Source organism: Dermochelys coriacea, chromosome 10 (assembly GCF_009764565.3).
Source record: "Dermochelys coriacea isolate rDerCor1 chromosome 10, rDerCor1.pri.v4, whole genome shotgun sequence".
In the NCBI taxonomy this organism is placed as follows: Eukaryota; Metazoa; Chordata; order Testudines; family Dermochelyidae; genus Dermochelys; species Dermochelys coriacea.
Genome location: NC_050077.1, coordinates 19940749 through 19966579, shown reverse-complemented (window position 1 = coordinate 19966579; position 25831 = coordinate 19940749). Strand labels below are relative to the sequence as shown.

At 42.6% G+C, this 25831-nt stretch overlaps 1 protein-coding gene across 5 annotated transcripts in view; it reads right to left on the bottom strand.

Moving 5' to 3' along the window:
• MYH11 (myosin heavy chain 11) overlaps positions 1 to 25491 on the bottom strand; it is a 98587-nt gene extending 73096 nt beyond the window's left edge. For 4 of the 5 annotated variants that reach the window (XM_038420487.2, XM_038420488.2, XM_038420489.2 and 1 more), the window contains exons 1-3: positions 24895 to 25028; positions 11821 to 12182; positions 2061 to 2217 (exon numbers count right to left, since the gene is read on the bottom strand). In XM_038420487.2, the coding sequence (XP_038276415.1) occupies positions 2061 to 2217; positions 11821 to 12165 (502 nt within the window). In that variant the 5' untranslated portion in view covers positions 12166 to 12182; positions 24895 to 25028. Of the gene's footprint in view, positions 1 to 2060; positions 2218 to 11820; positions 12183 to 24894; positions 25029 to 25356 lie in introns of those variants that run through there. The other variant, XM_043494119.1, reaches the window with a different exon arrangement.
• Between the last annotated feature and the right edge of the window lie 340 nt (positions 25492 to 25831).

Here is a 25831-nt window from a genome sequence, read left to right as displayed (position 1 = left end):
AAAAAAAAACAGGCTACTTCCTAAATATGGATTCTGGGACCTCACTTTAGGCCCCCAGTATTTGAAACTGTTGGCCTATAGGCAGCAGATGTATTTCAACATTAATATCCAACTACATTAAAATACCCTGCTAGGTATTTAAAGTCAGCTGAAGTCTATTATTTATCTACAGTCAGTTAATATAGGCTGCAAGCAGAACCTAACATACTAATTATAACCTACATACCTTCTGGGTGTGGTGTTCTGTCCCATCTAGTAGCACCAAGACCACTTAGCGAGACAGAGATTAATGAAAAGGAGTACTTGTGGCACCTTAGAGACTAAAATTTATTTGAGCATAAGCTTTCGTGAGCTACAGCTCACTTAATCAGATGCATTCAGTGGAAAATATAGTGGGCCCATTGTATTTTCCACTGAATGCATCCGATGAAGTGAGCTGTAGCTCACGAAAGCTTATGCTCAAATAAATTTGTCAGTTTCTAAGGTGCCACAAGTACTCCTTTTCTTTTTGCGAATACAGACTAACACGGCTGCTACTCTGAAACCACTCTTTAAGAAAGATGTGAACAAATTTAAGAAAGAGGCCAGAAGAGAGCAACAAAAACAAAGATTTAGAAAATCTGATCTATGAGGAAAGTTTAAAAAAACAGGACTAGAAACTTAAAAGAAAAGAAGACGGAGGGGAGGAGCTGATAACAGTCGTCAAATATATTAAGGCAGCGGTCCCCAAACTTTTGAGGGTTGCATCCCCCCTTACTCCCACCCACACCCTGCTGCCCTCCTGGAGATGGGAGCGGGTCCATGTGGGGGGGGGGAGGGGCAAGGCTGGGGAGCCGGGAGAGGGGCTGGGGCTGGGGGCGGGAGCGGAGCTGCAGCCAGGCTGTGGTGGGAGCAGGCAGCCGGGCACGCAGCCAGATGTGGCTCCCCTCCCAGCCCTACCCCCAGCCTCGGCCCCAGGCCGAGAACAGAACCGCAGCCAGCAGTTGAGGCTGGAGGCGGAGCCAGAAGTGGAACTGCACCGAGGCTGGGGATGGGGACAGGTGCTGGGACAGGAGTCGGGGAGGGGGCCAGGCGTGGGAGTGGGCCCAGAGCAAATCTGGTAGTGGGGAGGGGATGGGTGGCGTTCCCTCCCTGCCCCTCCTGGGCCCTGCCACACACCCCTAGTTGTTCCTCCATGCCCTCTAAGGGGGCACAGCCCAGAGTTTGGGGACCTCTGTGTTAAAGACCGTTATAAGGAAGACAAGGATCAACTGTTCTAACTAAGGATAGTTAAGTACCGGAATAGACTTCCCAGAGAGGTTGTGGAATCCCCATAACTGGAGCTTTTTAAGAAGAGGCTAGACAAGCACCCATCGGGGATGGACTTGGTCCCACTTCAACATGTGTGGTATGAACTAGATGACCTCTTGAGGCCCCATCCAGTCCTTTATTTCTCTGAGTCTATGATAAAACAATGACAGCACGAGTGGGAGGAGGTATGTCACCTCGAAAGTCTCTTCCATATTACTTTTTGGGCCTGATCCTGTTCCCACTGCAGCACATTCTCTTTATCTTTAGAAGGCTGATAGCATTCTTGATGCCCAAGATAGGACCCCAGCTCCAAAATGTGAGAATGCAACCAAATGATAGTCATCAAGACGTCATTGGATTTCACTTGGCTTCACTTTACTGCAGCATGCACACAGTAACGCTGACCAGGAGTCAGCAAAACTTAGCGGCTAGTCTCCATGTACAAAGGGAGTTTTTTCCATGCCCGTATTTGCCAAAACTATTTGCTTGACTTTAAACCCTGCCCACATGCCTCCACTCAGACTGGTGAATCGATTGTTTTTCCTTTTTGAGTCACATAATGTTCATGGACTGCAATTCCTGCCAAAGAATTCCTCGGGAAGCTTTAGAAAGCCCATGTTACTTTTCTGTAATTGAAGAGAGCTATAAATCTTCTTGACTGTGCTCCTTTCCTAGATGGAATAAACTTTTATAACAATCATATTCTGCTGATGCTCAGGGATTTCTAAGTTTTATAAACATTGCTAAGCCAGGATATTTTCCAGCCTTACCTTGCAACATACTCCTGTATGCTGTATCTGCAATAGCATAGATATGGGGTGGCATCTCATGCCTCTTCTTCCCTTTGTACATATCAATAATCTTATCTGAATAGATGGGCAGGTATTTGTATGGGTTTACCACAACACAGAAGAGGCCTGAATATGTCTGCAAGGAAAACCGAATAGAGAAGAATAGTGTAACTCAGAATGTTTCAAGAAACATTGAGAAACATGAAGATCAATCATATTTAACACATTTTAATAAGTGAATCGCTTTCCTATACAGCCTTTTATACAACACGACGATGATATAGCCATAGAGAAATCAGAATGTATACCTGGGTGAAGTAAGAATTTTCAGTTACATATCCACCTAATCATCTCTAACAATAAGAGATAGCTACAAGAATGTTCAAATGTCAAGTTCTATAGAAACGTCATACTTTGCATACTGCGTGCCATAGTTCTTGACTGCAGTGACTTTGCTGGGGTTGCACAGGGTGAATGGGCAGAACTGGCCATCACCATTCTTAGTGCTTGCATGTACATGGAAATGCCTATGGATCTGTATATGAGCAATTTCAATGAGCTGAAAAACATTACAGTCTCTAAAAGAAAAGGAGTACTTGTGGCACCTTAGAGACTAACAAATTTATTAGAGCATAAGCTTTCGTGAGCTACAGCTCACTTCATCGGATGCATTTGGTGGAAAAAACAGAGGAGAGATTTATATACACACACACAGAGAACATGAAACAATGGGTTTATCATACACACTGTAAGGAGAGTGATCACTTAAGATAAGCCATCACCAACAGCAGGGGGGGGAAGGAGGAAAACCTTTCATGGTGACAAGCAGGTAGGCTAATTCCAGCAGTTAACAAGAATATCAGAGGAACAGTGGGGGGTGGGGTGGGAGGGAGAAATACCATGGGGAAATAGTTTTACTTTGTGTAATGACTCATCCATTCCCAGTCTCTATTCAAGCCTAAGTTAATTGTATCCAGTTTGCAAATTAATTCCAATTCAGCAGTCTCTCGTTGGAGTCTGTTTTTGAAGCTTTTTTGTTGAAGTATAGCCACTCTTAGCCATGTACATTGGCCAAACTGGACAGTCTCTACGTAAAAGAATGAATGGACACAAATCAGACGTCAAGAATTATAACATTCAAAAACCAGTTGGAGAACACTTCAATCTCTCTGGTCACTCGATCACAGACCTAAGAGCTATTTCCCCATGGTATTTCTCCCTCCCACCCCACCCCCCACTGTTCCTCTGATATTCTTGTTAACTGCTGGAATTAGCCTACCTGCTTGTCACCATGAAAGGTTTTCCTCCTTCCCCCCCTGCTGTTGGTGATGGCTTATCTTAAGTGATCACTCTCCTTACAGTGTGTATGATAAACCCATTGTTTCATGTTCTCTGTGTGTGTGAATATAAATCTCTCCTCTGTTTTTTCCACCAAATGCATCCGATGAAGTGAGCTGTAGCTCACGAAAGCTTATGCTCTAATAAATTTGTTAGTCTCTAAGGTGCCACAAGTACTCCTTTTCTTTTTGCGAATACAGACTAACACGGCTGCTACTCTGAAACCTGTGATTACAGTCTCTGTTTAACCAGATAGCAATGCGCTAAATTAAAATCTCAGGATAATTGGGAAAAAACTTGAAACTGACATTGATTTTTTTTTTAAAGTAGGATGGTATGTATAGAATGTAGAGCTGGATGAATATTGCAAAGGCTGTTTGCAAAAAAATTCATCCTAGTTCCAAATTGCTGCTTGGTCAGACCACATGAATGTCCTTATTACCTGCCTTTGGGGTTTTTGTTAACACAAGAGTTTAGAGAATGATTCTTCTTTACATGTGAATAAGGATATTTATGCAAACAAGAACATTGACTATGTGTTGTTCATCATTTGCTTTTCATTATGCTTTTATTTTAAAAGGTTTCAGCTATCCAATCAGTAGCAGAAACAATAGCCCAACGTAAGTGACTAATCACGTACCACAAATAATGAATAGCAGGTAGTCAAAGTGAACAGTTTGCAAGCACTTCAGGCTGAAATTTGTTTGCATGACTCTGTCTAGCTAGCAGATTTCAGTATCAGCTCTTGAACAATTCACAAATAAAGAACTATAAACCTGTCTGACCATTTATTCATAATCAACACTTCATGTTAGATTTAAAAAAGAAAATGAGAAGGAAAAATTGTTGTAGAATAGGAACTACAATCATTTACGAATTTAACATCTTCCAATTATTTTAATTTTTATTAAATAGATTAAATAGATAAATGGTATATTAAAAACTGTCCAATAATAATTCGAGTTATTTCACAGGAGACTGCTGCTATTTGATCTTTTCCTTCCTGGATCTAAAGAATATGTTTGAGTATAGGTCTAGCTGTACAGTAGCCATCACAAGAACCTCCAGAATGTGACCACGGAAAGGCATCTCTGCAGGCTTGTGTCCTTGAGCAGAGACTTAAAATATGGGCACAAGGATTTCCCTTTCTTGACTATACTAGGAAACAGTACAAGTTTTAAACACAGATTGAACACTGTATATGGTATTAGGCAAACACAGAAATAGCATCCATCAGTTTGCAGTGCTGATCAACAGGTTGGTTACTTGCACTGTGCAGGAGAACTCCTGTGGTCTAATTCTGGTTAGGTCAAAGGATCCCAGTGCTCACAGGTCTACTCCTTTGGAAACTCTACTGCTGCATTTGCATGTTCTTATGTGAGATATCAAGGAAAGTATGGTCAAGCTCTTCACTTCCTTCAAGGTCCCTACGCTAGAACTGGTAGGTCACTAGTTACTAACTCTTTGGCATTGAAGCCTTGAAGGGAAATCCCAACTCCAAACATTCTGAAATGATCCCGTATACTGGAAAGAAAGGAGAAGAGCTCAGAACTAAATGGATAGTGGGGTTTCTTTCAGACTGGGCAAATATTCAGTTAAAAAAAAAAATCTGTCTCAGACTCCTATAAACCAGTGTTGAAGGACTATATATGTCTAAAACAATTAGAAGTTTTAAATAACAGTTTAAGGTTACAAAGTGATTGAAAGATTGATTCCCTTAAGGCTTTTAAAAGCAAGGACAGCTGGGCAACTCTATCTTGCATACCTAACATCACTTCCTCCCCCCCAAAAAAGCATGTAGACTTCCCATTTAAGAACAGTTCTAGCTTAGGCTTCAATTCAGCTAGGTACTTAAGAATACACCTGACTTTGAGCATGTGACTCGTCCTACTGGAGTCAGTAGGGTAACTCATGTACTTTGAATTAGGCATGTGCTTAAGTAACTTGCTGAATCAGGGCCTTAAAGAGTAAGAAGTTGATGGTGAAGTGGTTATTTAGGCAGGGAGACAATATGAGCTACTGATCCATGCACAGGACTCCGGACTTCTAATCTGAGCTCTGACATAGGCTCTGTCTGATTTTGGGCAAATTACTTGAGATCTTCCTATCCCAGCTTGTGAAAGCTCAGATACAATCCCAGGTCAGCTACCTGGTGAGGATATTGAGAAAGAGAATTAGTGCATATGAAGCACTCTGTAGGCAGATTATCATAAAATCTTATCACAGGATTAAGAAATATTTCTGCATGGGTTAAATCAAACTGCCATCCCCACCGATACAGTCTGGCCGGACAGGGGGATTCAGAAGCTCAAGTCACCTACATGCCAGTCCACAGAGGGTCTGGAGCTGGCAGGCACAGCCCAGAAAATAGGTTGGTCCATCTAGGGATGGGGGCAGGACCATGGCACCCTGGATACGTGTTGATTCAGTGCATCTTCTGGGCAGCTTCCACTCATGGGACTCCTACCAACCATAGGCTGGTTAAAACGCCTCCTCTGACAAAGTGCAGATATTACTCCTGCCCCCGCCTCCCTAGGAGGTGAACGCCCCTCTGCCACAGTTGTCCTTGCAGACTCCTGGGACAGAAGTGAGCCTTTAAAATCTTATGTAAGCACTAAGAATGCAAACTTTGTGTGTGCACTTAGTGTTAGAAATATTCCTTCTGCTCTCTGTTAAAAACACATCATTTTCCTTTAAGTTCCAGGCAGCTGGGACATTATGGTTTTTCTCTAATCATCTGATCGAGATGCACTTACTGGAATTTGGGCAAACTACTTGCATCTCTCCTACTTCAAGCCTCAGAAAGACAAATACTAATCTGATACAGCCATGCCCTGGAAACTGAATCTGCTCACCTTGCAATGCCCTAACCTCATAGACAATGTGTAAAGACACAGCCCATAGGTTGTCTTTCCAATTTGAACACTGGGTCTGACCTTCACCGACATCAATCCCCCAGCCATGGAGTGAGAGCCAAACAGTAGAGTATACATCCTGGGCCAGGTCCACAACAGGTTAAATCGAGATAACTTCACTGACTACAAAGAAGCTATGCTGATTTACACCACCTGAGACTCCAGCCTCCACTATGTAGATCACAGTGGAATTTTACCCTAAAATTTTAACTGTAGTTGGAGAGTTGTGTTAATATGTCTTTTGTTATATGGTTCTAGGATAAAAACTATTTAAGGAAAGACACTATGAGATAATCTGGTTCTAGTCCAAATATATTTTTTCTATATTTTAATACTTACACCCAATTTTTGCCTTAAAATTCAGACAGTATGTTTCCCGGGATTCAAGTGACATTTAGTGTTAATGGAAAATTTTCCATCTAATCTACCTACACAAATGGCCTGCTCCTGCTGCCAGTAGAGTCAATGGAAGTTTTGTAACTTGTTGTTTGAAATATATATGAAATATTTTACGGATATTCACGTTTATCATCATCCTTTGATCTAGGATTGTGTAGGACTTGGTTGTTTAGAAGGCAGATTCTATTTTTTCTGAGCAACATGAAATATGATAGCAAGAGGAAGGACAATTTTTATCCTTAATTTTCCATGATGCTCTAAAATAGGCTTGGAGTTTTTCCAGAAAATAGCCACGTTAGGAGCGTCTGCTACAGTGAAAGCAGTAAAGGTTCTATCTTCTTCCAGTGCCTCAGCCTGCCCCATGGAAAACAGAAGCAAACCAGAACCATTTTCATTCAAGAAAACTGAGCACTGAGCACTCGTGCTTAGAGTTTGTGTCTGGGAAGTGCTCAAATTATCTTATTTAAGAAAATATGATGCCAGCAGGCAATAATAGCAAAGTCAACAGCATCGTTGGCTTAAATGCTAGTTCTGCATGGACAGATTGTTTTTCCTCTGATAATATCCCCATTTCACATACCTTTAGTAAGCACTAAAAAAAAGGACATATCTTAATCTTTTCCTCAAAGCTTATTTGCAAGGAGCTTTTATCACGCTTGACCAATTTTGTTGTTGAATGTATATTAAAAAGGCAATATAATGTAAATGGACAGAGCAGGTGATTTTAACTTTCTATTCAAGTTCTCCTTGTCTATAGCAAAATGAAGAGTCTACATTTCATTAGAGATGTTCTTCAGGGAAAAAAGATTTTTTAAAAACAATTTAGGTCAAATTCTCCTCTCAGTTATGTCGATGTGTTCCAAAGAAGTCAATGCATGCATTGCATGACTAAAAGTGAGGAGAGAATTCTTCAGATTAGTTAAGGAATGAATGAGAATGAAGCTAGGAGCTCTGTTTAAATGCGTCCCGCTTTTTCTGAACTATAAACAAGTTCACTAGTATTAAGCGCTTGAGTAAGGATGGGCAGTTTTGTATGTCACAGAACAGTAGATGGAAGCTACTGTTCCTCACTGCTGCAAGAAATAGTGAGCCATTGTACTGCAAATGATATTAATTAATTTGTGTGTTAAATTAACACCATCATATTGAAATCTAGTTAAATGAGAAAGTTTAAAGTAGTTTCAGATACTGTGCTTGCTCTTGTGTCCCCCTGTCAATTTTTTCTGATTTTTACAGTCACATTTTCCTGTTCATAAAAATGTTTTTCTCTCCTCTTTTGCTACATGTTAAGTCCGGTAACAAGGGAAACTGAGTAGCTATGTAAGAGAAAGTGGAACTGATTATTCACAAGTGCTGTCGAATGAGCAAAGTAAACACACAAAAAATGGATAAAATTTCCCCCTCTAGTTTCTTTCACTTACAGTTATGTTAGGTGCTGTTTGTAACAGCAGCAAAACATTTTGACAGAAGTGTGATTTCTAAATTGATGGTGTCCCTTCAATGATGCTTTAACAAACAGTTCAATATATTCCTCTCTCAGATTAGAATCTAATCATAACCTCAAATGCTGGAACTTGCAATAGTGAACTTCTTTCAGAGATCTTGATTTTGCTAGGTTTATTAAGCTCCCAAATGAAAGGCACCAGATTTTACACCTCTTAAAAGGGTTATCTGATGATTAATAAGTCTCTGTGTAGCACTGTTTAACTACCTAATTTTCTGCCTGATTTCCTACCTTCCAATTTAAGGATTTTCATGTTACTAATGAGAAAGTTTTAAAAGAAACAGTAAAATCTGTCAGATCAGCTCCATATTTCCATCCAATCACTGGTGACAAATATCACAGCAGCACAATTTACCCATCTTGGGGCGTTATACTGCTGCCCATCACCACAGTATCTGAGTGTCTCCCACATAAAATCGAGAGCAATAGTGAAGTCCCTACTGGATATCATGGAGTCTCTTGTTCTACAATTCAGTAGATGTAGTTATGATTAATTATAGGATTTGGTAATGATAAAATACATCTGTGCGGACTGGTGGATGGAAATATCTTGGCTGTACAAGTCCAATGCACGGGAACATCAAGAGAATTCCAAATTGTTTTGATCAGTAATTTGAACAAAAAAGGGAAACATTTTATACGAAGAATGGAATATACTGAACAGAATTATGGTCCTGATTTATCAGAGCACTTAAGCATACGAGTAGTTCTATTTGATTTCCAGTGGAACTATTTATGTGTTTAAATTTAAGCATGTGCTGAAATAACTAGCTGAACTGGAGCCTGTGTGCTGATTTATACCCTGGCAACCCCACTAACTTCAAAGGGAATATTACCTGAGCAAGGACTGCGGGGTTAGGCCTTATAGGTGGTGGTGGGTTTTTTTGGGGCGGGAGAGAAGTATGTCTGAAACACTTGACTTGGGAGCTGACTCATGCTTCCATTGAAGTCTATAAGAAAACCCCCCATTGATTTCAATAGGTACAAGATTGGGGCTCTGTTTGATTAGCAGGAGTGTTTTAAGCAAGACATGAGAAGTAATTCTTCTGCTCTACTCTGCACTGATTAGGCCTCAGCTGGAGTATTGTGTCCAGTTCTGGGTGCCATATTTCAGGAAAGATGTGGACAAATTGGAGAGAGTCCAGAGAAGAGCGACAAAAATGATTAAAGGTCTAGAAAATATGACCTGTGAGGGAAGATTGAAAAAATTGGGTTTGTTTAGTCTGGAAAAGAGAAGAGTGAGCGGGGACATGATAACAGTTTTCAAGTACGTAAAAGAATATTACAAGGAGAAGGGGAAAAATTGTTTTTCTTAACCTCTGAGGATAGGACAAGAAGTAATGGGCTTAAATTTCAGCAAGGGAGGTTTAGGTAGGACATTCGGAAACGTTACCTAACTGTCAAGGTAGTTAAGCACTGGAATAAATTGCCTAGAGAGGTTGTGGAATCTCCATCATTGGAGATTTTTAGAACAGGTTAGACAAACACCTGTCAGGAATGGTCTAGATAATACTTAGAATCATAGGACTGGAAGGGACCTTGAGACATCATCTAGTCCAGTCTCCTGCATTCATGGCAGGACTAAGTATTATAAGTCCTGCCATGAGTTCAGGGGACTGGAATAGATGACCTCTCAAGGTCCCTTCCAGTCCTATGATCCTATGATCAGTACTGGATTTACCATGGCACCGGGCCCACGGTCCAAAGGGGCCCCAGCCCACTCTTCTCCGCCCCACCCCATTCTCTCCCGCGGGGGCAGAAGCTTGGTATTGCCAGCTCCTGGGGCTCCTGCTGCAGCAGGGCAGGCTCTGCTGGCAGCCAAGCTCCTCCCCCTCCTCTTCCCCCAGCGTGCTGCGTTTCCGCCCCTTCCCCTCTCCCTGCCGCCAATCAGCTCTTTGCCGGCAGGAGGTAGGGGGAAGAGCGGAGCCTCAGCGAGCTTGCCGCTCCGGAGAGAGGGAGGAGAAGAGGAGGGGGCAGGGCCTTTGGGAAGGGGCTGGAATCGGGGTATACCCCCTCCAGCACCCTGCCATGAGCACCCCCACGATCCCAGCCCACACCTTCTGCCTGCCCTGACCCCTGCCCTGCCTCCTGCACCCCCACACATACCCAACCCCCATTCCACACCCCATGCCCTGACTCCTGCATCCTCCCACATCCCCAGCCCCATCCTGAGCACCAAACGGGAGCTTCTGCATTCCCCCCCCTCACCGCAATTCCCACCTACACACCTCACACCAAACAGGATCTGCCCCAGGTAAGCACTCCACACCCCAACCCTGAGCCCCATTCCTCACCCTAGCTCCTGACCAGACCCCGCACCCCAATGGTTTTTTACAATATTTGGAAAGATCATTAAGTGGTCCATCGAGGCCCTCCAAGATTTTCAAGTGGTCTGAGGAAAAATAAGTTAGACTACAAGAACAATCAAGGTACCTCACTTTATTTTCATTTACTTGCTATTACTTATAAGAGGAGGATGAAGAAAAAAAGAATGAAAAATGGGGGTGGGGGGGAATGAGAGAATGTTTTTTTTCCTTGGCTGGGTCCGAAGGAGGGGCCCCAAAAATGAAGCTGAGCACAGGGCTGGGAGGCCCCCAGGAGGCCCCACTGACGGTCACGTCACCTGGGATGGGGATACTGTGTCAGCTGATCCCCACAGTCTCTAACCTACCTGGGCAGTACAACAGACATGGCCCTGCCCACTAGCTCCTCTCCACTCCCTAGCCCACCCACCCCTTGCTTCCCACCGCTTAAGGCTTAGCCCTCTCACTTTTAAAAATGATTGCTTGCTCCTTCTCTCCCCCCCCCCCAGGCTTTTCTGGCACCCCTGTTGCCAGGTATCCAGTTTTAGACTGGGAACTCCAGTAGAAAATGGGACCTGGGTGTCTGGTTAGCAGTGTTGACTGGAAACTAAAAGTCCGGTTATAGGAGTAACCACATTAGCCTCTGCTCCTCCCACGCCGCACCCCAAAGGGCTGGAAGAGAACCTGTCAGATGAAGAGAATGGGCTAGAACCAGGTATGTATCCGCTCTATGTGGGCAGGGGCAGGGGTCCTGTTTAACCCTCTCCCCAGCCCTGCAGTTTGCTCATGGCCCCTCCCTTGCTCCAGAGACCAACCCTAGCTCCTGCCTCACTGTGCTTTTGCCCCCATCCCCTTTTACAATCATTCCCCAGGGGGTCCATAAATATGCTTAGTGCTGGGCCCACAAAAAGTTAATCTGGCCCTGCCTAGGATTCTATGATTATCTAAGGAAAACCTCCAAAGTCACCACTGTTCTTTCAGAATTAGCAAGTCTTTGGGCCTTCCCCTGAGCTAGTGTGCAAAAGAACTACAGAGGCTGTATCCTTAGTTACAATAGGAGAAGTCAAACAGGGGAAAATGTAGAATATACAAAAAAGTCAAATGGGAAAATGGATCAAATGCATTTTACATTGGAAAGCGTCAGGAGGAAAGGCATAATCTACACATGTCATTACTGTTCAGAAACACAGAACCTCTGTATTGACTAAAGTGTGTCAGTTTCATGACAGGACTCAGTCAACATATCAGTAGGTAACAGTGGTGAGCCTGAATTTACTTACATAAATTAGGCCTGAGAAATATCTTTCCCTTAGATTGTGCAGCACTGAAGCTTCATTGAGGCAAGTCAGCTCTGCCATGTCCTCCACTTTGGAGAATTTTGGAGGGTTCATCTTCTGGATGTCATCCTTGCTGAATGTAATTTTCTTTCCATTTTCTGCCAGCTCGACGACAACCTCATCTCCTTTCTCTTCCTTGATACTTGCTGCTTCAAATCCTTGCTTTTCTGAGGGGACCCATACCAATCTTTTAGCTGTCCAGTCTGCTTGGGCAAGTGGGCTGTTAAGGAAGTTTTTGTCTATAAAGAGGAACTTCTCATCATCACTTAGCTGAGTTTTTTGTGCCATTTTGACTCAAGAGTCCCCTGTTGAGAAAGTAAAAGCTTGTTTTAAAAGAAGGCAAATGTGAATTCTGAGTTCCAAACTAAACATGGTTAAATAGGGATTACACCGAAATTACATAGTACTATTGTTAGTGTCATTGACATCACCTAGTAGTTCTGAATCTGTCCATAAAAGATGTTTGGGCAGATTTTCATTAATTTATATTCGGCTGCCACCATCACTCAATAACCTTAATCCTGTCAGGGCAGAGTGGAGTTCACTAATATCCCTCTAAAACTGTTAATCAGGTGGTATTTACAAAATACTATTGACTCTTGCAGGAAATTGTTACTTATTAAAGTCTTATTGGGAAACTGTAAAATCTGACAAGAGCCTAGAAATGTTACAGAAATCTACTGCAATTTATAAATTCATATATACATAGGAAAGCTTGCAACAACATACATGGTTCTATTCTGGATCAGTTTGACTGAAAGATACATTGTAGATAGGAACCACTCATGTCATTGTAGTGCAACAGTGTTTGCCCTTGTGTACCTTTGTGCTTCTAGCACTAAGCATTCTCACTAGAAGGTCAGTGCCACTGGAGTTCACTCCTGCCAATCATTTGGTCCAATAAAGATACTACCTCACTCACCTTTTTCTAATATTTTTGGACCGTCATGGCTACAATACTGCATACAATCATCTATCTTAGCATTAGCATGGCCATTTTTAGGGTCTCTTCCAAAATTCATTGAAACCAATGGGAATTATTCCATTGACTTCAATAGTCTTTGGCTCAGGCCTTTACAGAGCAGTCTAAAATTAATCTTTCAGTCCCGGCAGTTCAGGAACTTCAGGTTCCTTAGCATTTAACCTATTTGCTAGGTCTATCCACTTCTGTTCCTTAAGGCTGTATAACTTAGTGTTGTGTGTGTTGGGTGGGAGTAGAGAGAGGGGAATGACTGTGCGGAGAGTGAGAAGCAGAGGGCCAGGCATGCAGTATGAGGCCATGTCTACACTACAAACTTTGGTTGATGCAAGTTACATCGGCATAAAGCCACCACAGTTGTTACATCACTTGTGTCCGTCAGATCTGGTTTCTTATGTTGACGCTGGGCATACTCACCAGGAGTGCTTGTGTCAGTGCACAGTGAGGTGCACAATGGGAAAGTATCCCAGTGTGCCACCCAACATCGTCCAGTGCATGGTCTTTTGGGAAGTTTTGGTAATGCAATGCAGGGGTGACTGGGAGCAAAGGGACAACTGTTTCCATCCCATGTCATCTATACCCCATAATTGTTGCACCTTTTTTTAAAAAAATCCCACAAACCCTTGCAGTCCACCATCTCTACAAAAGCTAGGAGCCTTCTCAGCTCTTTACTATTGTCATAAGCACTGTAAGCATAGGTGCACGATCGTCTGGTATTTACAGAGCTAGGAGAAGAATCAAAGCAATGAGAAACGTGATGATTTCTTGAAGAACAGACTGCTGTGGGACGCGGTAAGAACCAATTCAAGGTGGTTGTTGGTATTCACAGAGCAGCTGCAGATGATGGAGTGCAGCTTCTGGGCCCGATAAATGAGCCCTGAGTGGTGGAATTGCATCATGATACAGGCTTGGGATGATGAGCAGTGGCTGTAGAACTTTTAGTTGGACAAGGCCACATTCGTAGATCTCTGTGCTGAGTTTGCTCCAGCCCTCCAGTGCAGAGAGACCAAAATCGAGAGCTGCACTGACAGTGGAGAAGTGAGTGGTGACAGTGCTCTGGCAACTAGCAATGATGGATTGCTATCAGTCAGTGTGAAATTATTTTAGAGTTGGAAAATCCACTCGGGGGGCCATTGTCATGCAAGTGTGCAGGGCTGTTAATTGTCTCCGGCCATGCAGATCTGAGTCCCGGCAATATGCAGACTGTAGTTGATGGATTTGCAGCAATAAGGTTCCTGAAATGGGGTGGAATATATCCCTATTTTGGCACCAGGGTACCTTGCCACAAAGTACATCAACAGAAAGGGCTACTTTTCTATGGTTATGCAAGTATTGGTGGATCACCAGAAATAATTCACTGACATCAGTGTTGGCTGATCAAGGAAGTTGCATGATGCTCACATCTTTAAGAACACAGGACTATTCATAACGCTACAAGCAGGGACTTTCTTTCCCAACTAGCAGATTACCATTGGTGAGGTTGAAAAACCAATAATGATCCTGGGGAACCCGGCCTACCCCTTGTTCCCCTGGCTCATCTAGCCATATACCAGTCTCCTCGACAGTACCAAGGAAAGATTCAAGGAAAGCAGGTGCAAAATGACTGTTGAAGGCACTTTTTTCAGATTGAAGGGATGCTGGTGTTTACTCACAAGATTGGATCTGAATGAAAAAACATCCCAATGGGTATAGCTGCCTGCTGTGTACTGCATAACATCTGTAAAGCCAAGGGGGGAAAGTTGCTGCTGGGGTGGAGTGGCTGTCTGCTGAGTGTCATCAGTTAGACATAAGGACTAGTAGAAGAGCTCAACATGGAGCTATACAGCTCAGGGAGAATTTGAAAGAGCACTTTAACAGAGAGTCATGTAAGGCATTGTGGTACACTGTGCATTGCTGTTTTGGGGCCAGTTAGGAATTGTGTGGTGCTTGGTGTACATCTATTAATCTACCACTGTCAATGCACCTATTAATTTTACATTGCTTGCTGTATATTTTTGATTATTGCACTGTTCGTCACTTATCCTCTGAGTTGTGTCACACTGTACAGTAACAAGTGGGGGGCTTTCAGAATTGCTAGGCACCCTGCAGCACATGTTGTGAACTAATAAAGATGAACTATTTTCCAAATAATAGAATTTAATTCAGTAACAAAACCAGTGCAAAGAAAAATCTGTGCAACTGAAAAGCAAATACATTAAAAAAATAATAAATTAATGGAACAGAACTTTACAAGGGGAAAGACATTCATGTCCATTTTACCTACATATACAGCAACTGTGGCTTTCACAGGTCAGGGTATGGGAAGCTGTGGTTGTCTTAATGTCACCCAGGGTGGAGTGGTGGGGTAGGGATGGGACGCTAATGGCAGGTGAGTGGTAGGTGAGTAGGGAGGTGCTGTCCTGGGGTTCTCCATGAACCGCAAAGGGAGGTGAGCCTGGGATTGTTGAACCTGTAGGTCCACAAGAGTCTGCAGCACAGAGAAGCCCCATTATGTCCTGGTGCACTTCCCTCTCCTTTTCCTGGTAGGGCTCCTGGGCCTTTCTCCTGCCCACTCTTTCCTTCTCCAGGCTGTCTGCAGTGTTCCCCCCTCCAGATCCTTTGCTTATGGGCTGATGCAGCACTGATTTGCAGGATCTCATTCAACATGTCATCCAGAGTCATCTTTTCTCCTCCTTATCTGCCTCAGGGGTTTCGCGGATGTGGAGGGGTAATCCCTCATGTCCGCAATGGCAGCAGCTACAGATAGAAGACGCAGAGGTACCATTGTCGATATAGTCACAACGGAACACAAAAGTTAAGATTCAGAACTCACTTCCCTTGCTCCCCTAAAGTTTTAAGCAAAGATCTGCTTATTGACACTTTTGCTTTGGAATGCATGTGCATGGCTCCATTCACAGCACCAGGCATACTGAGTATGGCCAGCCAGGGGTGAGGGAAATGAGGAGGGATTTGCTCAGTTGCCTGAAACTATAAGTATAGGGCAATGGCACTGAATACTGGCACTATTTCCACAGGCAGTGGTGATTTTAGCTGACATCTCACTCCTGAGGGTGACAAAGGCACAGACAGCACAGTGGCTGCTGGTATCCTGAAGCTGTCCAGGCCCAGATGCAGCTAGCTTGTGTACTGTCAGGGTGCCAGCTGAAGTTATCGCTGACTGGAGTGGGAAAGTCTGCGGAGAAGAAATAAGGCTGCCATCCCTTCAGGAGAGGACTGCAGAGTACCTCCATGAAAGTTCTGCTGAGATCTCTGAGAAGAATTCCAGGGACACCCCTGTGCCCATAAACAAACCCCTTCTGTTGCCTAATTCTACAGGGGAATGAAAAGCAGGTGACAACACCACCTCTCTTTGTTGTAACATTACCTCTTCCGTCAGGAGTAAATTAATGATAGTCAGTAGCTGTGTCCTGTTAAGTTGAGGGTGCCATCTGTACATCATTGTAATGGGAAATACAATTACACTATTATCTGAGATACCTTTCCATGCATTGGGCTCGCCCATGCTCAACTGCTGGGACTGACTGGACTATGGTGGAGTCTAACAGGTCCTGGCTTGCAGCACGGCTGGACCCCCCTGGTCGCATGTCCCCCATCCTCTGCCTCTTCCTCCTCTACCTACTCCTCATTTTCGCTGTTCCCACCAAGGGCCTGTGACTTGGGCTCCTTGGAGGTATACATGGTGGTCTGTGGGGGTGGTGGTGGTGCAATTTCTGCCAAATATGGCATGCAGTTCTTTGTCAGTGGCAGGTCTGTGGGCTGGCACCAGATTGACTGTTCGCCTCTCCCCCGCCTTCTGGTATACCTGATCCAGTTCCTTTGCTTTCACATGGCACTGCTGCTGGTCCCTGTCATACCTCTTCTCCTGCATCCGCTGTTCAATCTGCTCATAGATGTTCACGTTTCTACTGATGGTCTGTAGTTGTGCTTGCACAGCCTCTTCTGCCCAAAAGCCAAGGAGATCCAATATCTCCTGTCTACCCCAAACTGGAGCGCGTGAGGAGCATGTAGCCAGCACGGTCAGCTGGGCAGTTGCACACAACAAAGGAGAGCAGCTGGGTGTCTTGCCAAGCTGGGCAATCAGGAAAAGGCATTTCAAAAATTTCCATGACTTTAAGGGGGAGGCTGTCTTCTGGTCTCTGTGACCCCTGAGCAGTGGAGTTCACAATTATGATCGGATCTTTTACTGTCAGGCATTGTGAGACAGCTGCTGTAGGACTGCTAGGGCCCATATAAGTAACACACTTGTGCCGCACTGATCTCAGTACATTGACCCTGGCTCAATGTCACTTGGGGAGGCGGTTATATTGTGTTGCTGTAAGAGGACACTTATGTTGGTGGGAGACAAATTTAAGTGTAGATATATGCAAACTAAGTCAACACAAGGTGGCTTATATTGACCTAACTTTGTAGTGTAGACCAGGTCTGAATTCCCTCTTTGTTGAAAATATTGATCAATATTAATCATTCTAAACCATGTAAAAATAGACCTAGATAATGGTGATGGGCACTACCCAAGAAATAATGAGAATATGGGGAGTCAGAGGAGGAAAATATATAAGCTAGGGACAATGCTTATTTAGGCCACTTGTCACTTTGAATTGTGAGCTCTCTGTGGATAATGAGGTCACAAAGTAAGGCTTAGCTTGACCTTTTCATAAACTGAACTAGGATGAAGGTATGAGTCAAGTACGTGCCCAAGGTCCATGCTGGGTTTCTACTACCAATATTGCTACCTGTGCTGCCTGAATTCAAGCTGGTTTAGATAGCCCAGCCATTCACAGCTTTTGCTGTGTAGACATACAGTCAGTGAGAAGGGCACCGAGACATTTAGAGGAAGGGATGTGGTAGTTATTGGGCATGCTCAGTAGCTGTCTCTGAAACAATGCAGAAGGTTTCCATTCAGGGCAAGCAGTCTCACAGGTATCACATATTCACCATCTGAGAACTGAGCCAATCAGAGCTCAGTGGGGAAAAGATTGAGGGATGTGGTGACACTCCTGGGGACTCAGTAGCTGAATAATGCAGGACTATGATCGCGTCTCCTGTGTTCCAGAGCCTGTGCCATTTTGAATCCAAATTCCTCATCTTGCTGGAAGCCAAGGAGACGCCAACTATTGACTCCAGGACAAGAATTGCTACTGGCCATGAGGCTGTTTAGATTACTTTGCTGAAGAGATTAAAGAGTTTGGAGCTGCCATTCTCCTCTGGCTCTGAGGAGCCTAGGTGATACATAGGCACTTCTGATGCCACACTGCAGTGACTGAGAAGTCATCTCTGTGAAAAGATTGGAGGGGAGTGTACATGTGTAGGTGCTAAGGTATTCCTTGCACTGAAACTTGTATAACAGCAACCAATTGGTGAAATCTGTATGAGAAAACCCAGTAGAGATACAACAAAATAGCTCTCTAGGAAAAGTTTTCATAAATATTCCTAATGCTGGTAGCAAATGTCTTTCTATATTAAATGTTATAGTATGAAATTGATTGCACTTTCTATGCAGTTTTATTATTTGTTAAAATCCTGAAAAGACTGAGCTCTTCCCTGTGCTTCTGCAGAGAAGTTGACTGAGATGCAGGAATAAGAGGAGTGTATTACCATCACACATAATACTGCTCCTCCTAATCAGTTATATTTGCTCAGTCAAGCAGGAAAATTGGTGAAGCGTTATAGGACTGATTTGGCTGAGAGACGCTTTTTAGGGGCAAGATCATTGTCATTTTCGAGTACTGTGTCCAAAATCATCTAGGGAAACTGAAAGCTTTGATGACATTAAAATGACATGATCATAGGTTTATCACTTTTATTTCTTTTTTGGAGGTTTTACACAAAAGATTGACAGAAGAATAATGTGTAATTAGTGTCTATAATTCAGATTTTCACTGCACCGCTTTAAAATGAGTAGCAAAAGCCTGCTCCAGCCCTGTTTCTTGTTCAATTCAGAGCTAACAGAGATGAGAGACAAATAAGATATCTTGTTATCTAAATATTTTCTGGGTGCATACTGAAGTGCCAATGTAATAATTAAATAATTAGCAAAAGAACAAAGTCCTAGACTGCATTCCAAAAAAGGATGGAAACGAACGATTGCCAAACACTACTTCAAACCATATTAATTCTATTGCACTCAGGGAAGAGCCAGATTAAGAAAAAGGTCAAGAGAAAAAAAGAAAAGAAAGTTAAGAGTTTAGCAGCAGATTCAGACTAACTCTGATATTCATGACTACTGAAGCCAGCTTAATTTACTCTTCCCATACTATTTAGATAGTGACAAATCATCTGTCCAAGGATAGATATGCACACAAGAAGTGGACAGAAAAAATGTAACAAGCCTGAACTTAGTCTTGGCACAGTAGGCCTCATCTAATGTGGTACTCAAAGAGGGCTGGTATAAGCAGGGATGCTGTACCAGCATCCTGTACCCAACTCTAATGGTGCTCAGATAAAGCAGCTGCAGTACAGTTCCTTTCCTCAGCTGAAAGTTGTAGCTGCTTTGCTTACCCCCAGCCAGCAGCTTCTTCCAGTACTCTGGTTGATGACCTGCCCAAAAGATCAGCAAGTGGCTGAGCTGGGGATGGCAAGCACAGATAGTTGTAAGCCGTCTCCCCTAGCCCACCACACTCACTCCAGAGCGGGGTGAAAAGGTGGCTGTTTGGTTTTCTTTCCTGCTCCAACAGGTCGGAAGAGAGGTCCCCAGTCAGGTTCCTTGCGGCTGCAGCAAGGAAGACAAGGAGGAGTTAAAGTGATGGTAGCAAAGGCACTAAAGCAGGGAAGAGAATATGTGACTGGTCAGGTTGCCTGGTTCTGCAGGAAGAAGAACTGGGGAAAGGGAGGCAGCAAATCTGAGGAGGAAAAGGCAGGGAGGAAAATGGGAGAAAGGGAAGAAAACAGAGCAGAGACAAAAGGCAGGCCTTTCCCTGGTGAGAATGAATTGAATATTCACAGCATCCAAACAAAAAGTCTGGAGCAAGTTCAAAGACCGGAGTGCTATGGACCACTACAGTCAACCAGTGAGACTACACACAGCTAACCAAAACAGTCCTCACCTGGAAGGAGATGAGAGTCACTGTGAACATACTTGCACAACAATTTTCTGTCTGGCAAAGCGGACACACACTTTAGTATCCAAGTGTCACATGGATCTCTGGGAGTAACATGAATATTACACCTTAAAGAAAGACTGGGTTTTTAGAGGAGCTGAAGGGGGTTGGATGAACAAGACTAACTGAAATTCAGTGGAAGTTGGGCACCTAACTTCTTTAGACTCCTTTGGAAATCTCAAACTCCACTAAATGACTTTCCTCTAAATGTCTTTGTTTTACTGCCACTAGCATTGTCAGAAGAATGAAAGATGGAAAATTCACCCACTACATCTTGGGACCAGCTGGACCCACAGAGGGGCATAACAGTTTTAGTCTATTTATTCACATTAGATTAAGAAGAAGTTCACATCTCCCTTCCTTACTGTGCCTAAAAACAAGTGTTGACAGAAGTCATAAGTGTTTTACATGCAGCACAGAATGATGCACAGAAAAAGAGGTCTATCCCACTGAACTATGTTCTCCTGTCTCTTCCGATACTTTTCATATGTGAGCTAATTGTTGCTATTGATTTTGGAAGAGTTTTGGCATGAAGTTAATGACTGCTTTGAGTTGTTACACAAGAGAGCCAAATTCCACTCTGCATGAGGCTCCCGCTGAAAAGTACCCAGAAGCTTCAGTCAATGCAGAATACATTGACTTCAATGGGAGGTGCATGTATGTATCCAAGAGTAGGATTTGGTCTATAGTCAGCAGCTCTTGTGTAAGGCAGCTCATGTTAAACTTTCTCGCTGCACCCTTTACGTGTCAAACTTATAGGAAGGTAGATTATGTATAAACAGGACTCAAATTAACCTACATTTTTCCCTCCTCAAAAGACATTTATTAATCCTCCCCCAGGTCCTCCAGGTGGTTTCTTTTCTTCCTCCCATTCATGACCCCTTGATCTCCCATCCGTGTAAGGCAACCCAGCCCACCCAACCCCATCAGCTGTGTGCTACCACTTGATTCTCCTATGAGACCCACTGCTCGTTTTAAGTACCCTATGACCCCAAGACTTGGCCCCATAGATCTTGCCTTAATCCATGGCTGCAATTGGGTGCTAAAACAAATCAAACTTTTATATTTTGTGATACAGCATAGCCAGAGGGCAGCAGGAGAGTGTTAGAAGGGAGCCTTATTCCCTGTAGAGGGAAGAAAGTTTGCTATAAATTAATTAAAGCACCTGAAGCCAATTAAAGCACCTGAAGCCAGTCACCTGATAAAAACTCCCTGCTCCAATCAGACAAGGGAAGGAGTTGAAGTAGAGTGGATTGATGTTGAAGTAGAGAGCAGTTTGGAGGGAAGCAGAGGAGAGTTTGGAGAAGTGCTGCAGTGGGCTAAGAAGACCAAGACCCTAGGTAAAGGGACACCTGGTTTGTGCAGAGGGAGGCCAGGAAGCCCCACAAGCTGAAGGGCAGAAGAGGGAAGTAGCCCAGGGGAAGGAATCGCTAGTTCAAGTGGTTTACTGCTATCCCTAGGGCCCCTGGGCTAGGACCGGGAATAGAGGGTGGGCCTGGGTCCCTCTCTCTCCATTCCCCTCTAGGACACTAGTGGTGCAGTTAATACCCCAGTTCAGGGGTGAGAAATGGTGCCCTGAACCCTCCCCAAGAAGAGAAAGCATGAGACCCATCAAAGTAGTGCCGGCAATTTGCCACAATTTGACATTGGTCTTGCCACTATACTATATGTACAATTATACATAGTGATAGTGTTAGAAATCCCCACATCAAACAGGAGGGAGAGCTGGGGCAATTGCCCAGGTTGTGATGGAATCTCCCCCATTCTGGCTGCTGCTCAATCAGTCCTGCTAGAGATGACATCGCTGTAGTTCACAAAATGTTTTTGAAGTGTGAATTTTTTGCCTTCGGAATGCACCTATCAGCAGTATAAAGGGGTGCAGAATATATATTTGTACATAAACACACGTGAACATGCACCCCTACATTCTCAGGAGAGGATACTCTTCCTTCTTTCTTCCCAACCCCGATCATTTCTCCATGGTCTTCATTGCCCTTCCACACTTCATTTCAAATGACGGAATTTGACCGCTGTGCTTTACAATAAATATACACAGTGTTTATTGTTCTTGGAGAAAAGTATAAACATTTCCAGGAAGTGCAATTAATTAAAACCTTGTTGATCAAGTGGTGTTGCCTCCCTGGTCCTGGCTAAGAGAGACTCTTTGTTTAAATGGGAAAGCAATTACTCCTCACCCCTCTTTTCTACAGCACATGCCTCCCAGTATAAAAGGCTTATCACAGGCTTAGGGGAAATATTTGTTAGATTAGTGGCTGCCCATCACCACTTGCACAATATGACTTCCACAAACAACTTCTGTCCTCATAAGGAGTATCGGAACAGAGAACACAGCCAGTAACCAGCTGTTTGGCCCAAATTCATAATTTCTTGTGCTATGATAACTCCTTAGAAAGATCTTTCTTATCTTTTTTTTTCCTGAAAGGGGAGCTGGGGAGTGGGGAAGTATTTTCACCCCCCAGGCCCTAAACAGATCCGAACATAAAGAATATTCTTAACAGGAATTCCATGGCTCTGAAGCTGCACTTAACAGCCCATGCCTGGCATCAATTAAAGCACTGGCACAGACGTAATAGTTTGTTGTTTTCTGACAGGATGAGGTTTAGGCGGCTATTATCGCACTCAGAATGCAGGTGACACTGATGTCAGTAAAATCAAACATGAGGTGCCATGCTGCTTTGTTGTCAACCCCCCAACATGTGAAATTCACTAGCCTCGATATATCCAATTTTTTGAAGCAATCAGCAGTAGTGTAGTAGGAGTGTGGGACTGGGAACCAGGAACTCCTGAATTCTAATATTGGCTCTCAGAGTTCTCCTATAAGACACAATCTCTGAATGTCCATTTCCCACCTGAACAAAGAGGATATTAATATGTATGTTAATTAGTTAAGTGTTAATTTATTAATAGCTTTAACTTCAACTTCTCTTGAGCTGGTTTTAAGCGCTAGTATTTTAACTGTTTCATATGGCTCTTTCTTCTAAACTCTCCATGTAATGAAATTGTCAGTACTGAAAAACTTAGCTTCTATTTTTCTTTTAATTACTTTGATTGCTTGGCAGACTTTCCAGTCTCTTATAATTCAAGTTATTACATAACACTGATTGTGTAACTGACAGCTAGTTAAAGATTTCAAAGAAATCAGAATGATTGCTTTATCTCAGGTTATGACATACATTATGAACTGGAGAAAAGAAGTTAATAGACCAGTTTCCTGCCAAATTTAACTCCACTGTCTGCAGAAGTGAATTTGCCTCAATGTACTCTGGAATATGGATGTTTGTTCACTAGAATATAAGCAGCATGTACTGAGCCATCTTTTAATTAGAGCAGTAAATGACAAGGTCTAGAGAAGCTGTCCCTAATTTCTTATAATATGAACAGGTTTAAAAGAAAAGCCAGTACATAGACAACTAACAAATCATAGTAATTTGTAAAGAGCTCTAGATCCAATGCATACATCCATGCATGATGCTACCATATATGGTCATGTTCTTCTCAATACTAACTGTTCCACAAAAATGTAATGATAACAAATTCAAAACAAATACCTTTTAGGGAATAACATGTCCATTGCAAATGTGATAATAAAAATCAATGTTTACATCCCAGCGAATACAGCCAGAGCAGTAACGTGCACTAAATTAAAACTACCACTCCATCCAGCTTTTAGCTTTCCAGTAGTTAATATTCCAGTTGTTCATACTTTTGGTTTCAGTGGTTGAGGTTTAAAAGTGATGTTGACTATTAGTAATTCAGAATATTGACTCTTTACAAAGTACATTCTTAGGAGCTGATAGCTAATGGAAACTTTTGAATAAGATACAATTTGATTTATTTTAAAAAAAAGTATGAACATTTTTTGCAATAAAAATATCGGTTACAAAATATCTAACAAAGAAATAACAAATCAGGTTTACTGACTTTTCTATCCAGGTTAGAAGGGTCATATTTTGATTAATTAAAAAAATGATAATATAAAAAGTCAGTGAGATTTTTTTTCTTCTGGGATACCAATGATGCTTTCTATACTGCCATCTACTGACTTTTTTCTTTATTCACATCACTTTTATTACAAATTTGAGTTTATTGCTTAGTTTCTTCCACTCAAGGAAAAAAAAAATCTTCAGACCTACGCATATAAACTTTACTAACAAGTGCACCTCACTAACAGTGAAGAAATCTGATATAGCCTTCTCTTTATTCTTAACATGCAAATCTACGTTGTTATTTCTGTAATAATAAAGGTGATGCTTTTCTTTCGTATTTTAAAAGGTATTTTTTGCTATGCAATTAAACAGAAAATTTGCAAAGCTAATTATATTTTAATCAGAAATACATTTACCAGTATATTGTAATCAACTAAATATTAAAACTAAGTTATTTTATATATTAGTATTGAAAACATATAAAGAAAACCTACTGCTAAACTACTACTGCATCTTTTACTAGAGCATCTTTACTGGATACATATTTAAAGTTAATTAGTTTGTACCTTTCATCGTCTGGAAAAGGTGCCATAGAACTGCAAAGTATTATTATATTACACACATCTACTGTGTATTTGTTTCTCTACATCTCTGTGTAAACAGATGCATCTATGGAGTGATATAAAACAAATTATGAATTTCTCACACCACTTGGCAATTTTGAGTTTACCATGATCTTTCAGTGAATTTTAAACTGAATGCACTGTTCGCAACATGCAGATCAGGTGTAAGACAATCAAGCATGTTTTGTAGGTCTGTCACAATACAGCTTAAGAAAGCAGCAAGTGTTTGTAACCTGAAAGTAATTCACAAATAAATTGCTTTTGCAAAGGTACACAATAACTTAGATTGCTAAAGTAACTATGTTAGAAACATCTGTTCACTACCAGCTCCCTCCCCCAGCAGGAGAGTCCTCAGTCACTGTAGTACTTACAGATATCCAAGTAGGGAAGCAGAGAGTGAATTGGAGAATCTGGAACCTGTACAGCTAACAACTGGAACAGTCCAAATCCTCTCTGTCTTTGCAGCCTCCCTATATAGAGGAGGAGAATCTGGTCAATGGGGAGGGGCCCTAGAAACCACCTCCTGCTGGAAAATCCTCAGTACCTGGGCTAAAAACGAGAGATTGTCAGTCAAGAACCTCGTTCCTGGAGGGGCCCAGTTCAGGGCTGGTGACTCTTCCCCCAAACCTTCCATTAGTATTAACAAACACAAAAATCCAAACATAATTATGTCCTGGGTGTTGCCCCTTATTTTCTGACCTCCAATTGCACCTTGTGCAATAACACTAGGAGGTGCCTGAAATTAACATGGTTGTTTCTTTTTGCCACTTCCCAGAATGGAACTGGTGTTTTGGACCAAGCAAATGAGACACTTTAACCCCTTCCTGCCTTACATAAACTATCTCCTCATGTATGCCTCCCAGATGGGGGTCCAGCAAGAGGGGAAAGCCAGATCAGGGGTAGCTGTAGTTGAGATCCCATTACAAAAGCCTGTCAGACTATAAGCCTGTTGATGTGGAGCTAAGATGGGTTCAGTATGAGTTGTTTGGGAGCAGGAGGTTATTTCCAACACAGCAGCGGTGTGGGGGTGGAGGTCTTTTTCTGTTGCCTTGTGTTTATGTAACATTTAGAGCCTGGGGCTGTTTTAAGCCTTGTCTGTCTCTGGGGCATAATAAGGTTATTTTTCCCAGCTCCCCGCCAATTTTGAAGAAGTTGGTTTTGCTTTTTGCAGCTCAGCCCAGTTCCTGAGAAAGTGTTGTAAATAACTTATCTATATAAAAATACTTCCCTCTGTCCATAAAAGGAAGAAGAGCACTGTTAAATGGCTTGGGCAATGATCCCTACGATGTAGTGGAAAGAACAGGAGGC